Raw genomic sequence first — 22,800 nt, 5'->3', positions numbered from 1 at the left:
CACACAATTAGCCTACTACAGGTAGCAAGGGTGAAAGACGTGCCTGTCAGAGGTTTGAGATCCGTTCCATTTGTTCATCACAACTTTGCTATTTCCTTCACACTGGCAAAATGGTAAACTCTTGCAATACATTTTAGAGTCACATGTCTGCAAAGCCTTCATTCCAAAGCGGAGAGACAATGGTCCCCCCCACTCCACCGCCACCACCAGGGTGGCGCTCTAAATCCCCTCCCTGTCTCTCCCTCCGCCCCCTCCTGCTGCCGGGAATCCTCATCTGATTAGCCCGGTGCAAATGGCCTGTGGTCATCCTCATTACAACCCATCCCTACCCTTCATCCACCCCTGTCCCTCTCCCTCCTCTTCCTCCACCTCACCCACTAGGCTCTGAGAGGCCCGGCTGACTTAGCCTTAAGGGTAACAAGCTCTCTCTCTCTCTCTCTCACTCTCTCCCTCTCTGCTCCACGCTCTCTCTTTCTGCTCCTCACTTTCTCTCTCTCTCCCTCTCTGCCCCTCACTCTCACTCTCTCTCTCTCTCTGTCTCTCTGTCTCTGTCTCTCTCTCTCTCTCTTACTCTCTCTCTCTCTCTCTTTCTCTCTCTACTTCACAAGCTGTCTCTGCTCTCTGCCTTCTTATCCAGAAGCTTTGGCTTCGCCGCGAGGCATGTTATCAAGTGTGACATTCTTCCCAATTCTGCTAAGAGAGGAAAAAGTAGGGTAATTTATTCTTCTGGAGGTTTTATTGACTTTATTTACACATTAAACCTACATGGTTGCTTCCAACTACGTCCTCCAAAACACTGTGAGCTTCTGATTAGTTTCTCATCAGTTATAAATCGATCTATATATATATATATTTATGTATTCGATATACATAACATATGGTCCATAAATAAACCACCATGAAGAAAGCGAGATGTGTACATATCTCTCTCACTGTTCAGAGCAGTGAGATGCAGTGATATATATATATCAGCCTGGTTATTCCCAGGCCCTGCTTGCATAAGGAAACACGGTTCATCACAGCTTATCATATCATACGGCTTTACGTGACACAAAGCTATTGTTCAACCATTTAAAAAAAAAGTATGTGCTGTGTTCTGTCATTGTCACTATTTCAGGATGAATCCAGGAAATGTGTTTATGTGACATTATGCTCTCTCATCAGATCTTCTGAGTCCGCAGTGTGTCTTTTATGCATCGGGGCTCAAGGTCTTATTCATCAGTTGTTAGAAACGCACAGTGCCGTCTCAAACAAATCCATTTTTAGCACGCACCATCATTTGTTTGCTATGCAAAGTCTCCAGTCCGACCCTTTCTCTCTGGGAGCCAGCCATCAGCGTTAACACATAGCAGGGAGTGTCCGTGGGTGTGCTCAACTGTTTCTCCCTTGTGTATGCATCATGACTGTGATTAAAGCTAGAAAGGAAAGTCAACCACACTTCCATAGGAACCTAGTACGCACGGTCATGTTATTATTAATTATATTTTGTGACCAAACGGACAAGACTTTCCTGTTTCGTTCGACGTGTCGTTCGAACAATGGTAAAAGCAGTCATCTAGTGTTTAGCCTCTTCTGTGAAGCGCCATGCCAGACGTCTAGTGAAGGGATTTGGGCATGTTGTGAGAGGATCAATATTCCACAGGACCAGCTGTGGCTTCCTGCCCCTCCTCAGCCCCGCCCGCCTCCCTCAGACCCCCCTGCCCCCCCCCCCCCCACCCCCCTTACCCCTGCCCGCCCCCTTGACACCTGTGTCACGGCCCGTCACGGTGACGACACTGAGCTCAGATGGTGGACGGTGACTTCTGAATTCAAAGTTGTTCGGATCAGATCAGCATAAAGGCTTCGTCACCTGCTGCCCGGTCTCCCACTCAGTCCCTAGGCGGCCGGTAGGAAGAGGAACACGCCCACGCTGCGCTATCTGCCACGCATAAACATTCACATTAAACAGGGAGGCGTCTGGGAGTCAGGAGCTATCAGATATGTAGTCCTCCTCGCTCTTTTGTATTTTTTTCTGTTGATCTGAATCAGTGAATTTCCTTTACCTCTGCTACCATTATTATTATTTTTGTTTTGTTTTGTCAGCAAAATAATTGTCATAATAGTGGGAGTGACGTCCATGCATGTAACCAAGGATATATGCCCTTCATATTTGAACTTAATGGCTGTTTTAGCAATAACAGTGGATGGAGGGTTTCTTCTGTTCTGTTCAATCGACAACCCAGAGTAGCAATTTAGCATGAACAAATATTTGACAGCACTCAAGCCTTAAAGGCCTTTTTGTTCTCAGGGAAAGTGTGCATTTCGAACAATAGATAAGACATGAAGGACCTTGTTTAAACATACCTTAAGAACGATGAATGATAAGACACAAAGGTGGCCTTGTTTGAAAGTAGCAGTGGATGTACTTCTATTTCTAGAAACAATAGGGGCAGAGCGAGGCTGGTACAACCATGTAACCAAAATGGCGTCTCCCCACATATATCAGAGTGTATAAATAATCGAACTGGGGGCTCCGTGGCCACGGGGGGACTCCTTAAGAAGGGGCTGTTCAGCCCAGGATACGTTTCCCCCACAACTCGCCGTAGAATCGTATGCATTGAAAAGAGGCAGGTACGGCTGTTCTCTGAATAACCCATGGGCCCCATCATCCCTCATACTCACCTTGGCCTTGGGGGGGCTTTTCTGTTCCCCAAATGTCCAGGGAAACCTACTCCTTAGAGGAGCCTACGCCCCTTGGGGAAATCACGACCCAGATGAGACCATTTTTCTTTCTTCACCATGCGGGAGTGAGCCCTGCACACAGGGAGTCAATTTGGGTCTTCTGTTTGATTAGGATGGAGGGGGGGAGTCGCTAATGCATAATGCTGTATTCAACTCTACGAAGCCCTGGTGGAGCTCGCAAACACATCCCGCCAGCGCACATCCTCCACGGGAATCAGATAACAATGTCAACAACAACAACAACAACAACAACAACTGCAGTAAAGATAAGACCCCGGCATAGTGCAGGAAAATGGATTACATCTCTAATCCCACAGGAGAGGTTTAGAGCTGGCACCGAACAAATGGGAACAGGAAGTAGAGAGGGATTGCGCGGGGGGACGGCCTCAGCATCTGCTGTCTGCCGGCTTACAACACCATCATCCGCAGCCTCATCATCACAAGCATCATCATCGCCACCGGCATTATCATAACTACCATCATCATCATCACCGTCATCATCATGATAACTGTCATCATCATCATCATCATCATCATCCTTATCTCCATCGCCATCATCATAACTATCATTATCATCAGCAACGCCATCAGTATTATAATCCTCATCTTCATCATCGCCATCACAATCACCAACAGAACCATCCTGATCACCACCACCATCATCATAACATCATCCTCATCATCATGTTCATCCCAACAACCATCAGTATCATCATCATCTTCATCTCCTCCATCACAACCTTCCAGATCGCCACCATCATCTTCATCATCATCATTATGGCCCGCACCCGGAGACCCCCCACAAACACGTCAACACATCTTTTCCAAGACACCAACACCTGATCCTTTTACCGCAGTGAGGAATCAACCTCTTACTACAGGAGGGGAGACAAGTCTGGGCAGCGTCCCGTGAACGCGCCGTCTCCGAGCGTGACACGAGGTGAAACGGAGATGTCACGACAGCTTGTCTCCGTAGGTCTGCTTTGATCCAGGCTCAATGCTGAAACCTTTTTGTGCAAGTGTTAAGATTATCGAGGCAGGCGGTAAGGAGAAGCCAGGGTGTCGGAGCTGTCTCGTCTACTTTGGGTTCAGTATTTGGTCGGAGAGAGAGAGCGATGGCACAGAGACGGTGTGTGCTGATTGGACGCGACAGGTCGCTGTCTGGCTGTGTCCCCCAGCCTCCAGACGACTCAGCCCGACGTGGACAGATGAGCACACAAGGGTGCGAGGAGACGCGAGGCCCGGCTTCAACAGTCTAGTGAAGGGACAGTCTTGTACGCCGACAGGAAACTCTGGGCGCGATGACACCTTAAAAAATATCAGGCAGTCAGACTCAAGAGGGCGGAGAGGAAATGGCTCTAGGTCTTCGATATTAGTCTTCAGTGCTTCAGATACATGAGAGGAGACATGAAATACAAGGTCATATGGCAATCATAAAAATGTAACTATGAAAAGATAACAAGTAGGTCTGATCCCAGGCAAAACCTAATCAAACAACAAACCATCACAGCCTTGTTGAGCCAGAGGTGACTTCTCTACCTCTCTAGTCATCAGCTGAAGAATTGAAGTGAGAGAGCCAGACTTCTAATATAATACCTATATAGGTATGTATGCAAACTTGGTCCACTAGAGGGCAGACACCCAACCAATATCACAGAGGAGCAGACTCTGGCCCAATGGCACTGGCAAGGTGCGCAGAGTTGAACATCTCCTACATGTTGTCCTTTACTGTTCACTCCTAATTGTACCTCGTCCGATCCAGTATGTTCCTTCAGCTGTCAAGAGACACAGTGTTATGCCCACACTAGGCCTCAATCACACCTTCACCTTTGCCTCACTATAACCATATGTTCAGTATGTCTGCCTTCTGCCCTCTGACCTCTCTGCTTCAGCCTGGTGTACACCTTCCCCTTAGATTCTTTAGGTTGCTATATTTTCTTATCTACTGGCAAAATTGTATTTGGTATATATACTACACTTTCACATTAGGCTATAATCTCTCTGCAACCTACCTATGAACTATGACTCTTGTAAGTGTGGCTGTGCCTGGATGCATTTCTCAGACAGCCTTCGTTACAAAAGAGACATTGTGTTTGGCTGGAGCTCCGTACAGCCTCCATGGATCTCTGTCCTTGATATAAGACAAAGGCACTGCAGACTATCATGGGGACATCACAGAAGTGCTAACATGGTGCCGGGCTATGTGAGAATCCTGCTCTTACACTGTATGTGTGGTGAGTTGACAGAGGGCAGGCTGGGTGAACCACCCGGACAGCGTGGCAGTTATCCTCATGGATGGACAGGACGTTGCACAATGGCTGCGAGGGCTGACTAATCCATTCTGCGAGTTTGTGTGTGTGTGTGTGTGTGTGTGTGTGTGTGTGTGTGTGTGTGTGTGTGTGTGTGTGTAGAGACAGAGACAGAGAGAGAGAGAGAGAGAGAGAGAAAGAAAGAAAGAAAGAAAGAAAGAAAGAAAGAGAGAGAGAGAGAGAGAGAGAGAGAGGAGAGAGAGAGAGAGAGATAAACAGCTACTTATGCAATACTTCACTATTGTCATCCATCCTAACCAGCCTTTGCCATTCCCTTAAAACAGGAAAGTTAATCAAGAAGAAGATTTACAATCAATTACAGTCCTAGAGTCCTCCCCCTCTGATCCGAGACCAAGTTTGAAGATGAAGCTCATAACTGTCTACGTAGACTGACAAGTCAGTCTCCAAATGCCTCGCACATTTAGAGACTGGGGACAATCTGCCAGATTTCATTTTTCAAAAAATGGGTGGAAACATTTAAACAATTACACAAATCTACTTTGCCGAACAGATCAAAAGGCTTGAGGGTGGCTCTAACATTAGTTGTTGGTGCGTAGTAAACAAGTGTGTGCTTGTAAACATTGCAGTGCCAACACCTTTTTCTACTCCTAGGTTATAAATACTTTAACAAAGTAACTAGAAAGCACAACTAACGAGATCTCTGATTGGCTGGTATCGCGAGGCCACCCGCTACATGGTTCTCAATTAGCTGACCAAAAATTGCATGAAGAATAGAAAATAATAATTTGGGAGCCACAAGAAAGGATATTCAATACATGCAGAAAAAACAACAAATTTAAATTATGGCTTGAAATTTTTATATAAAATGAACAATCCTTCTCAGAACAATGAGAGCTCCAGAGTGAGCAAAGACCCACTCCGGAGCGGGTGGAATACAGTCATAAGTATTCGGAGGCCTTGACTCCAGCAAACATCCAAGCCTGATCAAATACTCTCTAATGACCTCTGAAGGTGGGAAACTAGAAGGAGAGTTCTCCTTCCATGGAAGGCATGAGAATATCACAACATTACAGCAACATCACAATAGCAACACATTGTGTATAACTGTGGTCTAGTACCAGTGGGAAATAAAGTCTCAAAACTCAAGGTCTCATAGCTTCTCTCAGGATCAAATACAAGTACAGGGAGTTGGGAAGCTGAACATTTTAATGAAAACAGATGCTCTCCGTACAATGGCCTCATATAATAACATCATTAAGTATTACCCAAGAGCCATTTGTATGAATTATCAAAAGCTGCTGTCGGTTGAACGTATACAAACCAGTTCAAAAGTTTAGTGAAATGTGTTCAGCTTAAAAATGAACTCACCAAAATCTCCTAGGTTTTCCGATTCGAAAAGGAGAACAGGGCATGTTGCGAGCTGTGTGCTGCTCACAGTTATTTGCTGTAAAGAGTCTTAGCTAACCTAACAATTCCTCACTGACTACTGATCCTGTAGCTGGCTCATACCTGCAGCTCCCCTTCACATTAATTCTGTCTCTGGCTCTCCCAGATAGACTCTCTGTTTTGGCTTAAGAAGGAGGGAAAGAACTTTCTTATCTAATTCCTCTCTTCAATACTCTTTACTTCTTCTTCTGTTCTTTTTGTTGGTTTCTGGTTCACAGATGCTCAGCCTTTCTAATTCTATAACAGCAGTGGTCTGTTGTGTGGCAATCGGTGAACATCCTCTGGAGGATTGTCGTTAGATGAATTGAGTGTCCTCTCTGAAGCGTGCCTCTTCTTCATCAACCCTGGCTAAAAGGACCCACCGCACTGGTAATATAATCATGCAGCCATTTTTAAATCAGCATTCAGATGCTTCACTGTTTCACTCTCCTTTGCTCCTGATCAAATGATGTCATTAGCTCGAGTCCATTCATTTCCTTTGAGCTGACGTCCAGGAGCCCTCTTCATCTCGTTGTTAGCTGCTCCTCTTCCTCGCTGTCCCAGCTTCAACGTTTGTCCATGTTGCTGCAGTGGTAGCAGTAGTCTTCTCTCTCTCTCTCTCTCTCTCTCTCTCTCTCTCTCCTTCTCTACCTCCCAGGGGCAGCAGGAGGTGAACCAAGGTAATCCTCAGGAGGACGGAGGTGGGCGCCAGCCATCCATGACCCCAAGGAGAGGGACGTTCTGGGTGGAGGAGGAGGAGGAGGAGGAGGAGGAGGAGGAGGAGGAGGAGGAGGAGGAGGAGGTGGAGGAGGCAGGGGAGGAGGAGGAGGAGGAGGAGCACTGGCCCATCTGAGGCGGTGCTGCTTGCTCAGCTGCCCAGCAGGATCCACGTGCCTCAAGCCTTTGCCAACACTGCAGAGGTAGTCTATACCTGTCGCAGGTTGCCGTGGCAACAGGATTAGGAATGCAATTAGGCTGGGGGGTTTATTTATGATGCAATCTTTTGTTTTACTTTTTGTTTGTTTGTTTGTTTGTTTGTTTGTTTGTTTGTTTGTTTGTTTGTTTGTTTGTTTGTTTGTTTGTTTGTTTGTTTGTTTGTTTGTTTGTTTGTTTGTTTGTTTGTTTGTTTGTTTGTTTGTTTGTTTGTTTGTTTGTTTGTTTGTTTGTTTGTTTGTTTGTTTGTGTGTGTGTGTGTGTGTGTGTGTGTGTGTGTGTGTGTGTGTGTGTGTGTGTGTGTGTGTGTGTGTGTGTGTGTGTGTGTGTGTGTGTGTGTGTGTGTGTGTGTGTGCTTGCGAGGTTGAGTGTGTGAGTGAGGAATGTAAGTCCCACCTGTGTATCCCATCTGGTGTGGTGGCTGAGTGCTGCTCTGTCCTGTCATTGGCTCATTTATCTTACTGATATCTGACCACTGGACCGTCGCACCAACTAACCATTGACTGTCAGACACCTACAAGTTATTGTACTGCGGGTAAATCTTGACTTTCTGTTCACAACCATGACCATGCTTTGAACAGCTTGAAACTAAATATTTGTCTGTGCTGATTTTTTTTATCATCCTCGAGGCTTAATTAAAAATGCATTAAAGGGAATACAATCAAATATTAACTCACCATATGCTTCTGGCCTTGGAGAACGCTTTATCCACTCTGCAAAAAGAGAGAGGACCGTTAGGCCATGATAAAAGGACTTATGCAGTACTTTAACTGATGTAGGTCCACACCACTCATTTATATTACATTTCTGATGTTTTTTGATAACATCAATAATGGAGAATAATGCATGTTCAACTTAAACAATAGTATATATTTTTGTATATCTTAAGGAAATTTTTGTGTACCGTACCACATAAATAATAAAAGATGTGACCTTAAAAGTGATGCCTTTACTGAATTCCACCATTCTCTGCCATTCTTCAGTTTAACTTCACTGTGCTTGTTTCTTTTTAATATCTACTTTTTATATGATAATTAATTTCTTTAAATTAAGTGAACAGGTGGACAGTCGACTGCCCCGTTGCTTGAAGCTTTGTTAGAAAGAGGGAATAAGGGCAACTAGGAGTGGAAGTTATCCTAAACAGCTCAAGCCATCTGCCCATGTAGCACTTCCAAACAGGAAAGGAACAAAGCTGTCTGGTGTTTCCAAGGACAAATTCAACTCGTACTGGTTTGTCAAGTAACTCTACTTAAGCTCTTCTTTCTTTGTCATTGGTTACTGATTATATAAACTCAGAACTGCATGTGTCTGTTTGTGGTAGTGTGTTGTCACTGCCCTGATGGAGAAGCCAACAGTGTGTGTCACCATGTATATATCATGTATCAGACAGCCAGTAGATGGAGCTGTGGGAGGAAAAACCATCACACTTTTTCTTACATGAAAAGTTAAACTGTCAAAACTTCGTTGAGTTTGACCTCATGTGACATTTTTTTCTCACTAAACAGCCTAGCTTGTATTTACTAAAAACTAATAAAGTATTGTTTATGGTAAAGTAATTCCTATATTTTCCTTGGCTGGCGCCCCATTGATTTCAATGCGGTCCTTCTCATAAATAGACCGGGTGTTCTTTACTGCTGCTGCTAGCGAGCCACTGATCAGCACACATGACCATGAACATGAGATCTGCTTCACTAGGAGTGCCACAGCGGACCGGAGCAGAAGTATGCTGTTTCAGGTCGATGTTCGCTACATCTCACTGGATATATAGGATTGTATGTCTCGCAGTGCTCCCGCAGCTGTCCCTGCTCTCTGACTCGACCTCTTGTTGTCCCCCCCGCCGTGGAAGCTCTCGCCAAGTGTCCATCTCAAGGGCACCGGACCTCTGTCAGCAGCGGGGACTTCCAGCCCAACACCTGCACCGGGGGATGGGGTGGGGGGGGGTTCCCTGGACCCCAGAAAGGGCCACGCCTGCGTGTCCCATGCTGGGAATCACGGACCGCTTACTCATCGGTTCCAGGCATCAGGCCTCCCGAGAGTGGATGAATCTGCCTGCTCTACTGGAGTCATTGTCATGAACAACATCCCAGGAATCCGATGACCCACTGGGGGAAGTGGAGCACTCAGGCCCCCTGCCTCTTCTAAGGAGGAACCAGCAGGCTTCAAAAGAAATAGGAAGGTTTTATTGTACGCGGAAAATGGATATGCTCCTGCTAGTACTAGTCTACTATACTATAATACTATAATAGTAATAATAATAATAATTATTTGTATTATTATAATAATAATATAATTATTGTTATTCTAATAATGTGTATATTTGAAGTGCAGGGTACGGAATGAAAACCTAAAGCCTTCCTCCTCCAGAGATGTAAGGCAGACTCATAGCCACAGCTGTGGTGCTGTGTGGTCTCCCCCTGTGTCGGCCTCACCCCCTCTCTGTCTCTGTGCTGTGCCTGCCACACCTCAACTGTTCACACCTGGTCTGCATCAGCTTATCTCCCCTTCTAATACACCTCGTATCCCTGCAGTCATCGCCAGATCGGACTTCACTGGTTGATATTCGTACCTGGCTCCAGTCTTTTCTTAACATTTACCAGTCGTTCTTCTCCTGTTGAGATCTCGTGTCTAACCTATGTCTCCTTTTGCCTAGAGTTTAGCGGATCAACACCTCCAGCCTGTCTGCTTCACTCCCTCCAGCCTGAAGCTCCCCACACTCCAACCTGCCCTCTGCCTCACCCCTGGTCTGCTCCAAATAATAATTGTCATTACTCCAACTCCAGTCCTGTCCCTGTGTTCTGCTCTTGGGTCCAGCAGCTATCGAACCCCAACAGGCAGAGAAGTCAGAGGCCTGATGCACCAGACTGGTCCGCTTAAGGGTTATAAATCAGCCTCGCCGGGCCTGCATTGGAGCTGCTGCTCCACAGTGCATCAGTTGTCGTTCTGAGCGCTATAGGCGAAGAAGGAGACTATCGGTGGGCCTCCATGTGACGTCCCGTAGGACCTCCACCTCACTCTGCTGCTGCTCTCCTCTGCTCCACATGGGCTGGGCGCCCCTGCGTTCATGGGTCACACAGACGGACCGACATGACATGGGCCTATAAATCACTGCTCCGTCTCATATGATCCCACGTACTCTTGTCCTTGGGTGAGAAAGATAAAATTGAAATGCGTACACAGCCTGTCGATGTTCGAATAGAGCCCGGGTTTTTCCCGGACAGACCTTGCATTGAGGATAATATTGTCTTCAGCCTCTCCTGTGGGTCTCGCCCATTCTCGTGTTACGGACGATTCCAGTCAAGTGAAATCTACCAGGGTGTGCCGTGATTCTAGGATAAAGTTAGAACAAGAAATAGTCTGTCGCTAAATAAATGTGCTACAAACCGGCTATTATTTTGGCCTAAAAGAGCACAACCAGGTTCCTGTTGAGGGTTGAAGTCAACATGTTTGGGGGAGCGTCGTAATGGCCGCTTAACCTGGTCGCGAGTATTCATGATGAATCACAAAACATGGCCGCTTGTGTTCTACATTCAAAACAAAAAAAACATTAATCTCTACGTTAACATGATTATTAGGTCATATAAGAAACACGTGGTAGTAGTATCAAATGTATTCTGGGAATTATGTCCTTCGTATTGCAAACTAATTAAGATACATTTAATTTATATTTAATTAATATTTTGCCCATGATGAACACGATATAATGAAAATAATTACCGTTAAAGGGTATATCATGCAACACTTCCACTTCAAACAACTAGACCTGATTTATGTATTTGGTTGAGTTTTTGATGTTTTCGGCAATGTTCAAACCCAGAGGAATCTGTAGTTTCATGGAAGGCAACGGTGTGTTTCATCTCCTAGCGTCATCCCCCCTTCAGCCCCTAACCCCTGGGGAAACATGGTGAACAGTAATCAGTAGAGACCTCACTTATTGAGATGATCTTTGAATGTCGCTATAGCTTACAACATCATGCTACTATCAAGTGACTCATGCCAGCCACCGACCTCATGTTACGGTACATCGGTAACGTTATAATGGTATAACAACTTTCAACCTCGCTGATAGTTTTTTTGTTTGATTGTTTAGACCACACATTGACGTGTTATAACATTGCTACCCCACAATCTAATTGGATTTCCACGTTACATTAGCTAGAGCTAGCTGGGTAGCCACAACTTTAATACTAATAATAATAAATACACCGAGTCACAGTCAAACTTGAGTCATCAGTTAAAATTTCACCAGCAGTAGTGGTGAATACACAACTCCCCAACCGACAACAGATTCCACGCTACTTCAACATGTCATCAAACTACGTCATTGTTTTTTTAAAATGGAGACCCCAAGTGGCAGAAATTAATTATCATACCTTTAGGCCTCATCAATTAATTAATTTAAGCGTGCATTCAATTAATTGATGAAGAATTAAATCCTGAGAACGAAGAATGAAATATATCTGATTTTGAGCATAGAAAGTTTGTGCTCCAGGGAAATTTGAAATAAAATATCACCTTCATTTTTCACAACCGAATAAATCCTATAATTGTAAGTTAATTCTTGGACCCCTATTCTCCAACATGGGGTCTAATGTAGACTTTCCATACGTTTCCCAACAGCATGGATAGGAAACGCAAGCAATAGACTCCTTAAGCTACCCTGCTTCATTGTCACGGCTAAATATAAGAATGACTCTTGCAACGAAAGCAGAGCAGCCTTGTGTCTGGACTATCTACTGTACCCAGGCCCAACGTGGGCTGAATCACTCCATTGATGAGTGGTGAATTAACGACATGAGCTGAATCACCTCATTCATGCTCCAGTAGGTCTACAGTGACATCCAGTCTTTGTTAACAGACTCATAACATACTCACAAACACATTGGGGCTGGAGCGATGCTGAGAGCGAATCTCAGATAGCCTACTGTTGCTAAAAAAGGTCTAATGGTTAGCAACTTCAGCTAGCCCAACGGCTCTTTACTTGATAGATAACAAACAACAAAGAACAATGGAAAGTATTCTAGTTATCGGGAGGGATGAAAAACAATGACACTTCGACACCTGTTTGAACGAAAAGCCTCAAACGGACGTTTGCGGTCGCTCATCGGCCGGCTCCTGGAGCGAGGTCTAAAACCGACCGCCGCTCCAGGGAGCAGAGAGGATAAGGACCTGAACAGGGAGCGGACAGAAGGCGAGAGAGAGGGACAAACACACCGCAGGGCACACAGGGGCTTTCTTGTTCCACGGCGGCCCGGGACTTCCATTGTCTGGATGAATATGAAAGTGAATATGGAAGTAGGACTTGGCTGAATGGATCCTGAAGAGCCCTCTGGTTCTCCTACATATCCTGTTTGTTTGGCCGCTGCTCCACTACGGCACTCGTAAAGTGTCATCCTATACTCAAGAGGCCCTGCCTTGCAGTCTAATCATCCACCATCTTTTGTCATGCAAACCTGTACTTTTATCCGGCAAAAACACTTACTCTGTGTGTTTTTTCTGTCGTCTAATCTTTAAATATTCATCAGGGCTCAAACCGACCTCCTGGGAGAGCTCTCGGAAGAAAAAACATCCAAGTATAGGCCTACTGTGCCTGTGTACCAACTGTGTATGCATTATTAACCTGTACTAGGAAGTAATTCTTCATGACAAGCCCAATGAGATATTCATCCTAGTGGGATGCAGCATTCATTTCAGGGATGTACAGTCTCCTACCAAATCAGCTGACCGCCCAGAGCCGACTCCAACTGCTGGCCCGCTAGAGACTAGAGGACAATGGGGGATGCTGTTGGACCCGACGTTACACACAGAGACGCCTGCCTCTCTCCGTTAAGACGCTGCGAAAAAATGAGCTCAGGGCAAACGCAAACGGACACATTTACGGTGCTTGATTGTCAACGGTCGGGGGGGGGCTATTTTAAGTGCAATATTTCTTCATAGTGTCAAAATGTGACACTTTGAATAAGAATAATAAGTCAAGGCTAGGTCCAACTAATAGTGCATATATTTCAGCTTTCTTTAGGCCGTTTCCGTTCAGGATTTTATTATATATTTTTTCAGACTTTTTTCCCCCTGGCCCCCATGTGGCTACGCTGCTGCCTATCCATACTGCACTGGACATGTGAGGGTCTATACACTGTGTGGGGACAGAAATAGGCACAGCACAAAAATTATGAAACATAGAGAGACGTTTGAGGGGTCGAGATAAAAGCAGGGAGCTCGAGGGGACGTTTCTGTATGAAATTGTTGAAGAAACGTTGAGAAAAAAACTCACAAGACTAGCGGCTCAAGATACATTTGAATAAAAACGTACAGACGTTTTGTATGTCCCATCGCTGCAGTTTATATTTAAGGCCTATAACATGTATATTGTTGTGTATTTCTCAACGTATCAACATATGCACCACAGTGTACAACGTGAGGTCCACCTGCCTATAGGAAGGTTTCAGCATGACCTATCATAGTGCCAGGGACCCAGGGTCAACCAAGCGGCAGCCATGACTCATGTGTGTGAAGCCCTGGCGGTCGCGCCCAACGTGTAGTTCCTCTAACGGACTACAGGGGGCCCGCCACCGTTCTAAGTCAGTGGGACACACTTGATTACATTTTCTCTCCGTTACGTTAGGATCTCAGCGGCCTGTTCATCCCAAAATATTTTTTTGGAGGTCCCGTTTGACTGTTAATATAAAGGTTATTAATTAGTTTGGCCACAGTCTACTGCAAGGCAGCCATTCAACTCCCGCCGTCAGTGTGCCAAATATTGATCGTTTCCATTGTCAAACCAATGGGTGACGTCACACTACGTGCATATTTTTCATACAGTCTGAGTTCAACGAGACAACAGCCTCCTGTGTAGAAGTAAACAGAAGGACTGGTTCCTACTGTTTCATTTATCAGCTCATCTAGATGGGTGGATCAAACCTTAAATCTTGATAGCACGCACATGGACCTAGGCACACACGCACACTCACACACACACACACACGTACAACCACACCTACTCAGGCATGTACACACACGCGCACACACACACACACACACACACACACACAAACCCACACACGCACCCATTCAGGCATGTGCACAGACCATGTGAACATACACAAATTCATTTCAAGAGCCCATGAAGTGCATGTGCTCAGGGTTCAAGCCCAGGGCACCTGTAGCTCCGTTGGAACAGTTTGGCCGGGCCTGTGCACTGTGCACTGTCTACTGGGGATTCATTCACACAGCACGGGACACGCAGTTCATACACCGATGACCTCCTCTGAGCCAGCCATGTTCATGAACACAGTATAGAACAGCACAACAGGGCCTTCTGTATATACTTATTCTGTAAATACATTATATCCATAACACACACTGCAAGTCATGTGAATAACCCTGCATAATCAAGTAGTCAATCACAATAATGACTGCACACATTCACATCCTATGTGTAAACATAAGTGTGTGTGTGTGTGTGTGTGTGTGTGTGTGTGTGTGTGTGTGTGTGTGTGTGAGCATACTCTGAAACACAGAATGAAGTGACCCAATGTAAACCCCCTGTCTGTAATACCCCCCCCCCCTTCTTTGCCTGTAAATGTAAATGTGTCCTGCTTGTACTGTCCCCCTGTCTGTAATACCCCCCCCCCCCCCCCCTCTATGACTTTGTAATTTGCGACTTTGGGTATCTGAAAAGCGCAATATAAAATAAAGATATTATTATTATTATTATTATTAAACAAACCAACCAAAATCAAATCATGCTTGACAGGATGTAGAGCAAACCACCACGATTGAGTTCTGAGTTTGTTTGAGCAAGCGTTTGTGTGTCTGTTTGCATGTATGACTGAATGTGCGTACGTATTTCTATGTATGATTGTGTGTCTATGTGTTTATACACGTGGATGTATGTGTGTGTGTGTGTGTGTGAGTGCGTGTTTGCATGTGACTTTATACGTGTGTTTATGTGTGTGTGTGTGCGTGTGTGTATTGCTGTGTGTGTGTGTGTGTGTGTATGTGACTGTATATGAGTGTGTGTGTGTGTGTGTGTGTGTGTGTGTGTGTGTGTGTGTGTGTGTGTGTGTCTACAAGAGATGTGCTGTGCCATCTATCAATATCAGTGTTGATTATCTTTATGTCCATCACTGACATCTCTCATCCCTCAGCAGTAGCTGCATGCCACTAAACTGGATTTATTTCATTTTATAACCATGTTATTTATAATTCACAAAGATCTGCCATGAATACAACTTTTCTTCCACAGCCCAGTTTACTTTCTGCACCTTGGACACTAAAGCTTAGCCGTTCCAGACTCCCTGATACCTGCTGAGGCTAGAGATGAATACATGGGGAACAACAACAAAAACAACAATGATAATGCAACTACTGACCATTATTCCAGGGACATGACAGTGCATTTAGAGAGAGTGACACACACACACACACACACACAAACACATTAACAGATGTATACACAAACACATACACACATACAAATGACAGCAGACAAACCATAACAGACAGGGTAACAAACCAACACACACACACACACACACACACACACACACACACACACACACACACACACACACACACACACACACACACACACACACACAGAGAGAGACCCACAGACACACAAACAGGTATGTGACCATACTATAGATGAACAGTGATCGCTCCTACCCTCCATAAGCCCCAAACGTGAAGCTCCTTTTCCTCTGCGGCATGCCGGCTACCAGGGGAGAGCAGCGGCCCACACGCTCCGTCTGCCCAGCGCTGAGTGGAGCCAGCGCTTGTGTCACTTACGCTGACTGAGCACATGTGTCTGTGCGACCGTGTGTGTGTGTGTTTCGGATTTCAATGTGGGTGTGCTAGTGTGTCAGGTTGTTTTTTTTCAGTGTGTGAGCCTTGTCTTTCTTGAGACAGGCAGCTCCCAGGGCCCTCCCCCATCCCCGGTTTACACGCCTCCTTTACAAACAGAGGAGGGAGGGAGGGAAGGAGGGAAGGAGGGAGGGAGGCTGAAGCCGGCTGACCATAACCAGTCTTTCAGGGACTAAAGTCCTGGGCTCATCAGAAATACACCATCTCTCTCTCTCTCTCTCTCTCTCTCTCTCTCTCTCTCTCTCTCTCTCTCTCTCTCTCTCTCTCTCTCTCTCTCTCTCTCTCTCTCTCTCTCTCTCTCTCTCTCTCTCTCTCTCTCTCTCTCTCTCTCTCTCTCTCTCTCTCTCTCTCTCTCTCTCTCTCTCTCTCTCTCTCTCTCTCTCTCTCTCTCTCTCTCCACAGCAACAGAGAACACAGCCTTCAATATGCTGGGATGTTTATCTCAACTTCAGTGTTTAGCTATGTGGTAGAGTCACCAGCAGTGTAAGGACAAACCCAGAGTATGCTAAGAAATACCATCATTGGTGATTTGGTCAAAACAATTGGTAGCGAACACCTTTTAGGATAGAGTTTGAAAAGTAAAAGTATTGGTTGTAATGCAACCGTAGAAGTAGAAGTTTATCTCTTTCTCTCTGCATTCTCTGTCTCTCATTCTCACACTGTAGTATCTTGCCAGGAGACAGCTGGTCAAACAAGTTACAGACACCAAACCCTTCTTCACACAAATCAGATAGCCACGCTACAGGCCTGATTGGTTCTTTGGTTACATGTGTACATTCACTGCTGGTTCACATGGCGACGTACGTCTTAATATTCCGCTTCTGGAGGCAAAGCATGGTGACCTAATAACACATTTTCAGTGGGTTTAGAGATGAATTAGTGCATCTCCATCATTTCAATCTGTGTTGAATTATGGCGTTCTTCAAACACATCTAATACCATACATATCAAGCAGTCAGTTTGGGAGATTAGTCTATTTGTTCAGTGTAATGTTGTTCTGGCATACAACCTGCTAGATCGTATTGAATAAAGGACTGCATGCAGACTGGCTGTCATGGTCTGGACATAGCATTTTCAATGCTTTGCATGGATATGGAACAGGCTAATGGGGGTTGGGCAGTAGCCTGGTCATAGTAGTAAGTAAACTATGAATTGTTGTTCAAACTGGGCTACTCTTCTATCTGTATTTTATTTTATTCCATCATCTAGGAAAAAAAACCTCACAGATTTAATATGGTTGCCCGAAGGTCCAATTGTGTCATTTTAACAACCAAACACTTGAATAACTGGACGAGTACCCCAAAATTAAAGGGCCGGATAATAACCTGATGAATATAAGCACATTCCTACATGTACTGCAACTTGGGTCCTGATGAGAGGCCCATTATAAATCAAATGTATTATTATTATAACATTATTATTATTATCACTATTATTATTAACAATCAATCAGTTCTACATTGTGTTGGCTGAATCTATTTGTAACAATGTCATTTTTAACTTCCGCTCAACTCAATCATTAGTTATTCCAAAATGACTAATCTGTTCTAATTGTTTGCCAAAATATATCCAGCCAAAACCAATAACACAACACAGGCCTCATACATCTGTCATTTCTCTCTCAACACTAAATAGCTCCGGGGCAGCTACTCTGAGCCCCCCCCCCCTCTCCAGCAGGTCTACCTTGAGACCAGGGTCACAACGGTCTCGGTGACATCAGGTTGATGTGAGCAACAGCAGCGGCGTGTTTGGTTCAGCCAGAGCCCCCTTTACAATGCCATCGACTGAAAGAGCAGTGAAACACCCTGCTTCAGTGGGTCTGTGGGGGACTGACCAGTGCAGATAAAAACATTCACTCTCAGCTTCTCTGGTTGTGTAGACACAGGGGAAAGCAGTATCTGGTTTGGGTAATAGGATATCTATGTGTTAGGCCCTGATGTCATTGGTTCATATTATTATTTTTTTTTGTATTGTGTAGTGGGCCCTATTGGTGTGGGGTGACTAAGGCTTTACCAGCAGGAAGTCTGGAGATGAGAGAGGACAGTAGCGATATCTCTATGAGACATCTCCTCAGACTGCTCAGCCTCCAGACCCTGCTGATACTGGAACACTGAACAAAACTGTAGATCTTCCAACTAAAAGTGCTGATAATGAAATCCCCAGCAACAATAGCTTGAGGCCTTATATATATTTTTTGCCCTTCGATTTGTCCATTCATTTTGCCCAGAGTACATATACATATAAGTACATAGACGGGAATATTTAGTTTTATGCAAACCGGTCATCATTTTACACCATTATTCAATCAGAATTATACACAGAACATGACCCCCCCTTTCTCCTAATTTCCCATCGTGATCAAACGCTGCATGTTCATTGTCAAATGTGAAGTCTAAAGGTCTAAATGATGCGCGGCGGTTTCTGAGAACCGTATAATTAAGTGGGCCGCCGTTCACTGAGTAAAGAGAGGAGGCCGAGAAGAGGAAGACGACATTCCCTTTCTATTTCTCATCGCACCACGTTGGGTTCTGTGTTCCCACACTGTCACCCCAGGCCCCCCCACTACAGTACAACTGGGCGCCAACGTACAGTGTGTGTATCATCTCTCATTCGTGCCCTGATCTGCTGTTTTCATTGAGACTCGTCACAGCCCTCCTCCATCCCCTTTACCCCCCGGGGTCAAAGCCCCATCTGTCTGCGGAGGGAGAGATGGTGTTCTCCAGGGCCGAGGAACTCCCTCCAGTCACACCAGCGCCAGCGTCTGGACACAATCCGTGGGGAATTCATCTCCCAGCATACTTCATGGATCCCTGGTGCCCATTAAGAATAATTTGATGGTGGCTGACCTCCAAATGTGCTGTCAATAAGTGTTGTGGTTCATTTTAAGTCTCTCCTGATTGAAATGGTAAACAAGTTTCACAGTTCTGCTTTGAAGGAACAGGACGGTTGCCCCTGGTATTTTCAGGTGGTTGTTGCTTTCTTTTCTTCACATAACTCAATATCCTAAACTGTCTAGACCCGTCTGGATAGGGTTGGATGAACATGAGGGGAAATCAGAATAATTAAATAATAACTAATACATGTGAAACGGCAGATGTCTCCTGCGTCACAGCAAACAGTTTAGCCAAGTAATCAATGCAGCAAAGAATACCACCGTATTTTATCGGCCGGTTATAATTATTCCTAGTCTCCGAGCTGCCAACTGTCTTCTAAAAGAACAGTCCGTGTTTAACCTCCTCCTGAGTTCTGGCACTAAAACTTCCTCTCTGTGAAATGAGCAGTTGGCCGGGCCCCACCGGCGAGCGGCCCTTAAAAGAAAATGCCTCATCATTCCAAAAACATTGACACTGTACCTCCATGAATGCTCTGCCTATGGCTGCTGTATACATTCTAAATAATTTCCATACGCCGGGTTAATCAGGAACTGCAGACGCACCCTCCTGTTTGGAGAAGGCAATCCCTCGAGGAGGCGGGGCCCCGAGCAAACATCTGAACGGAGTGACTATTCAAAGGACGAATTGTGCTTTGAAGACGCGGAAGTAAGTGGAGCCTTATCTACGCTGGTGTTACTCTTTAACATCTGAGTGGCCAGGCAGAGTGAGGGGTCAGCCCACGGGCCTGTCTTGGATCGCGTAGAACTGATTTAATAACAGGAGACATCACCATTTAAAGCACCAGGGTCTGCATGCTTACGTAAGCCCAGAACGGCATGAACAATGACCCACATGACACTCAGGACAATGACGCTCGCTTCGTAACACAGGAAATATCCTCTGCCAACGCGCTTAGGCGGAAATGTCACGTGAAACGAACACTGACACAGATTACAGGAGAAAATGCACAGAAGCCGGGCAAATGTCAAGTTTGTGGTGAGCATTGTTGAGTGACTTATGAGAAGGTGTGAAGTTCTCCACTCTGTGGCCCCAGAGAGCCTCAGCAGTCAGCCATGCACACACACTGAGGCCTTTCATAGACCCCTGTGTTAAAAGGCCAGGATATTAAAGCCGATGTGATTCACTTGTTCTGTCTTATCGACCAGACTTTAGACAAAGTGATATTTCTGGTTTTGACATTGGCCGCCTTAAGTAATTGAACATGACTCATTTGATTATCCTTGAAAAGGGCAGCGAACCCAAGATTGTTTTTTTGGTTTTAAACTTGGCAATATTTCTTATCATCATCTACCACCAAGTAGGCCTAATCTATGCTATTTTATCACTGTAACTGAAATAATACCGTAATGTTTTACTCATGTTAGAAAAAACATTTGTAAAATACTATTGCCAGGCTCCGAAAGCAGGTAGCGTTCTTCTGATGTTGAAGTTCCTTTTATCATACTCTTCCTAGATTCCTAGAGAGGGTCAAGCTTCCCTGACACTAATAGTACAACCCTCACTAGAGGCTATAAGGCTTTGTAATCGCTCTGGGACAGTGATCTGGAACTTTGCAAGTGACGCAAAAAGCCAAAGAAAGAACATTTGTAGGATGGTGGGGGGGGTTACACCACGGTGTGATGTGCGAACGTGTGGAGGTCATTCCAGGAAGCGCTATATTTTGATGTTTGTGTACCGGAAACTTGTGGCATGAGGTCACGGTGTGTGTGGAGTGTGAAGCTCCGTCTGACAGCAGTTGATTTGGACATTCGTGTCCAAGAGGGGTTTTGCTTGCATAACTCAAACTCTTGCACAAGTGATATCACCTAGATATGTGCCGAGTAGATGAGCAACGTTTGCTACAGTCCAATGGGTTGGCTGGTAGACTGATCTATCCAGCATACATCTAGGTGGACACGCCCACTTGTGATGTCGTAAAGGGCAGATTTTCAAAACGGCTTGTAAAGGTGCGTTCACACCAAACGCGAAGGGGCGACACGATCCCATACAAAGTGAACGTAGCGACGCAAATCAGGCGAATTATTCGCTAGAGAAAACCAGCGACAAGTTTTGATTTGTCGCGCCACACTTTCATCCTGCACAGGCAAGCGCGTTCACGAGGTTTGTAGCACGACAAATTAGCTCGAGTTGAAATATTTCAACTTTGCCGCGACATTCGCGTCATGACAGCCAATCAGCGTTCAACAGCGTGGCCAATGAGTGACATGTGTAACGTAACAGCCAATCAGCATTCAACCTGCCAACCATTCCCTGCAGTGCAGTCCGGGGTGAACCGCAGCAAATTCGCCTGACAAAACTTGCACAGCGAGTTTATGATTTGTCACACGACAAAACTTGGGCGACAACGCGAACGGGCGACAAATGTGTCTTTTGGTGTGAACGCACCTTAACGCTCATCACACTCACACCTGGTGGCGTGTCATGGGACCTTTAACCCCTCTGATGCCCCCATAATGGATGGACTCGTTTCAGACCACACAGATGACTTATCAATCAATTACACAAGTTTCTGCTCGACACCTCCATCTCCAGCGACGTACAGGGGTTCTCCGTGGCCAGGGGCAGAGTAGGACACATTGCTGTAAGGGGGTTCTCCGTGGCCAGGGGCAGAATAGGACACATTGCCCCTGGCATCGATTCGTTCCACAGAAAGATCCATTTCATTTTTAATAGATTCCAGTTGCCTTTTTTTATCTGCTGTGTCCTCTGCTGATTCAGGATGGATGGCCCGCCGAAACTGAAAGGACTCAGCGATCAATAGAGAGAAAATCCATGGCAAAGACGGACTACGGCCAACTGTAGTCCAAGTCCATCTGCACGGGCACAGGAGTAGCACATGGCAAAGTGCCTGGGTTGTATTGTGATTCTGCATTACCATTGACTGATTCTCAAGTGCTCCCCTATCTAAGTCGGGGGATTCCACAAAGGGATTACTGCACTGGCCATTATGATGATTTAGCCTTGCAAGATGGTCGGTTATAGCGCATAAGTTTAAACCACAAAGGTCAGTGAAACTATAACTAATGTGTATGACTCTGTACGGTTATTGATCAATAGGCTGTTCTGAGGAGGAGCCTGTGCCCCCTTAAGAAAGTGTTCTGTCCCATCAGCTAAATGTGGAATTCTAGACATCAATGTTCTTTGACAATTAAAAATATTTTATCATAGTTCAATATAGTTACAATCGATATGAAAATAAAAAAAGAGTCAAGTCAATACTTGCAATGTAATTTGCTTAAGGGTTAGCCTGTGGTGGCAAGCTATAGCCTACTTTATTCAAATCTGTTAAAACTGATTGATAAACATGGATAAGCAATGCATCTCTCTGATGACTAAAATGCACTAGTTCTAAAAAGCTCCAGCCATGAACCAATGCCAATCGACAGTACTTAACGGTAGTCTTATGGCCCTTCACATACAACTGACCTGGAACCCCTGACCGTTCTAGACCATTGCATATTGGCTGGGAAGCCCCTTAGGTGAAATGGTCTAGAACCACCACTTATCATTTTTGAGCGAAACCGTTGCGAAACAGGGGGAGAATAGCGCCCTCTCCTGGTATAATTACATATCAGCTACATTTTTCTGTAATACACGTACTATGTCATACATAATTTCGTCCCTCAAGGTCAAGGAAACATATAACTAAGGTTTAGCGTCTTCCCCCGAGGATTGTTGCGACGTAGTGAGGCATT

At 45.2% G+C, this 22,800-nt stretch overlaps 1 protein-coding gene across 1 annotated transcript in view; it reads right to left on the bottom strand.

Moving 5' to 3' along the window:
- Nucleotides 1-16,213, bottom strand: part of LOC132463927 (rap1 GTPase-activating protein 1-like) — a 41,943-nt gene extending 25,730 nt beyond the window's left edge. Inside the window, 2 exon segments of the mRNA XM_060060080.1 lie at nucleotides 8,027-8,062; nucleotides 16,014-16,213. Of these exon segments, the coding sequence (XP_059916063.1) occupies nucleotides 8,027-8,062; nucleotides 16,014-16,057 (80 nt within the window). The 5' untranslated portion in view covers nucleotides 16,058-16,213.
- Between the last annotated feature and the right edge of the window lie 6,587 nt (nucleotides 16,214-22,800).

The sequence above is a fragment of the Gadus macrocephalus genome, chromosome 1 (assembly GCF_031168955.1).
Source record: "Gadus macrocephalus chromosome 1, ASM3116895v1".
NCBI classification, from domain to species: domain Eukaryota; kingdom Metazoa; phylum Chordata; class Actinopteri; order Gadiformes; family Gadidae; genus Gadus; species Gadus macrocephalus.
The sequence above is the reverse complement of the archived record's forward strand: the minus strand, read 5'-3'. Positions and strand labels throughout refer to the sequence as shown.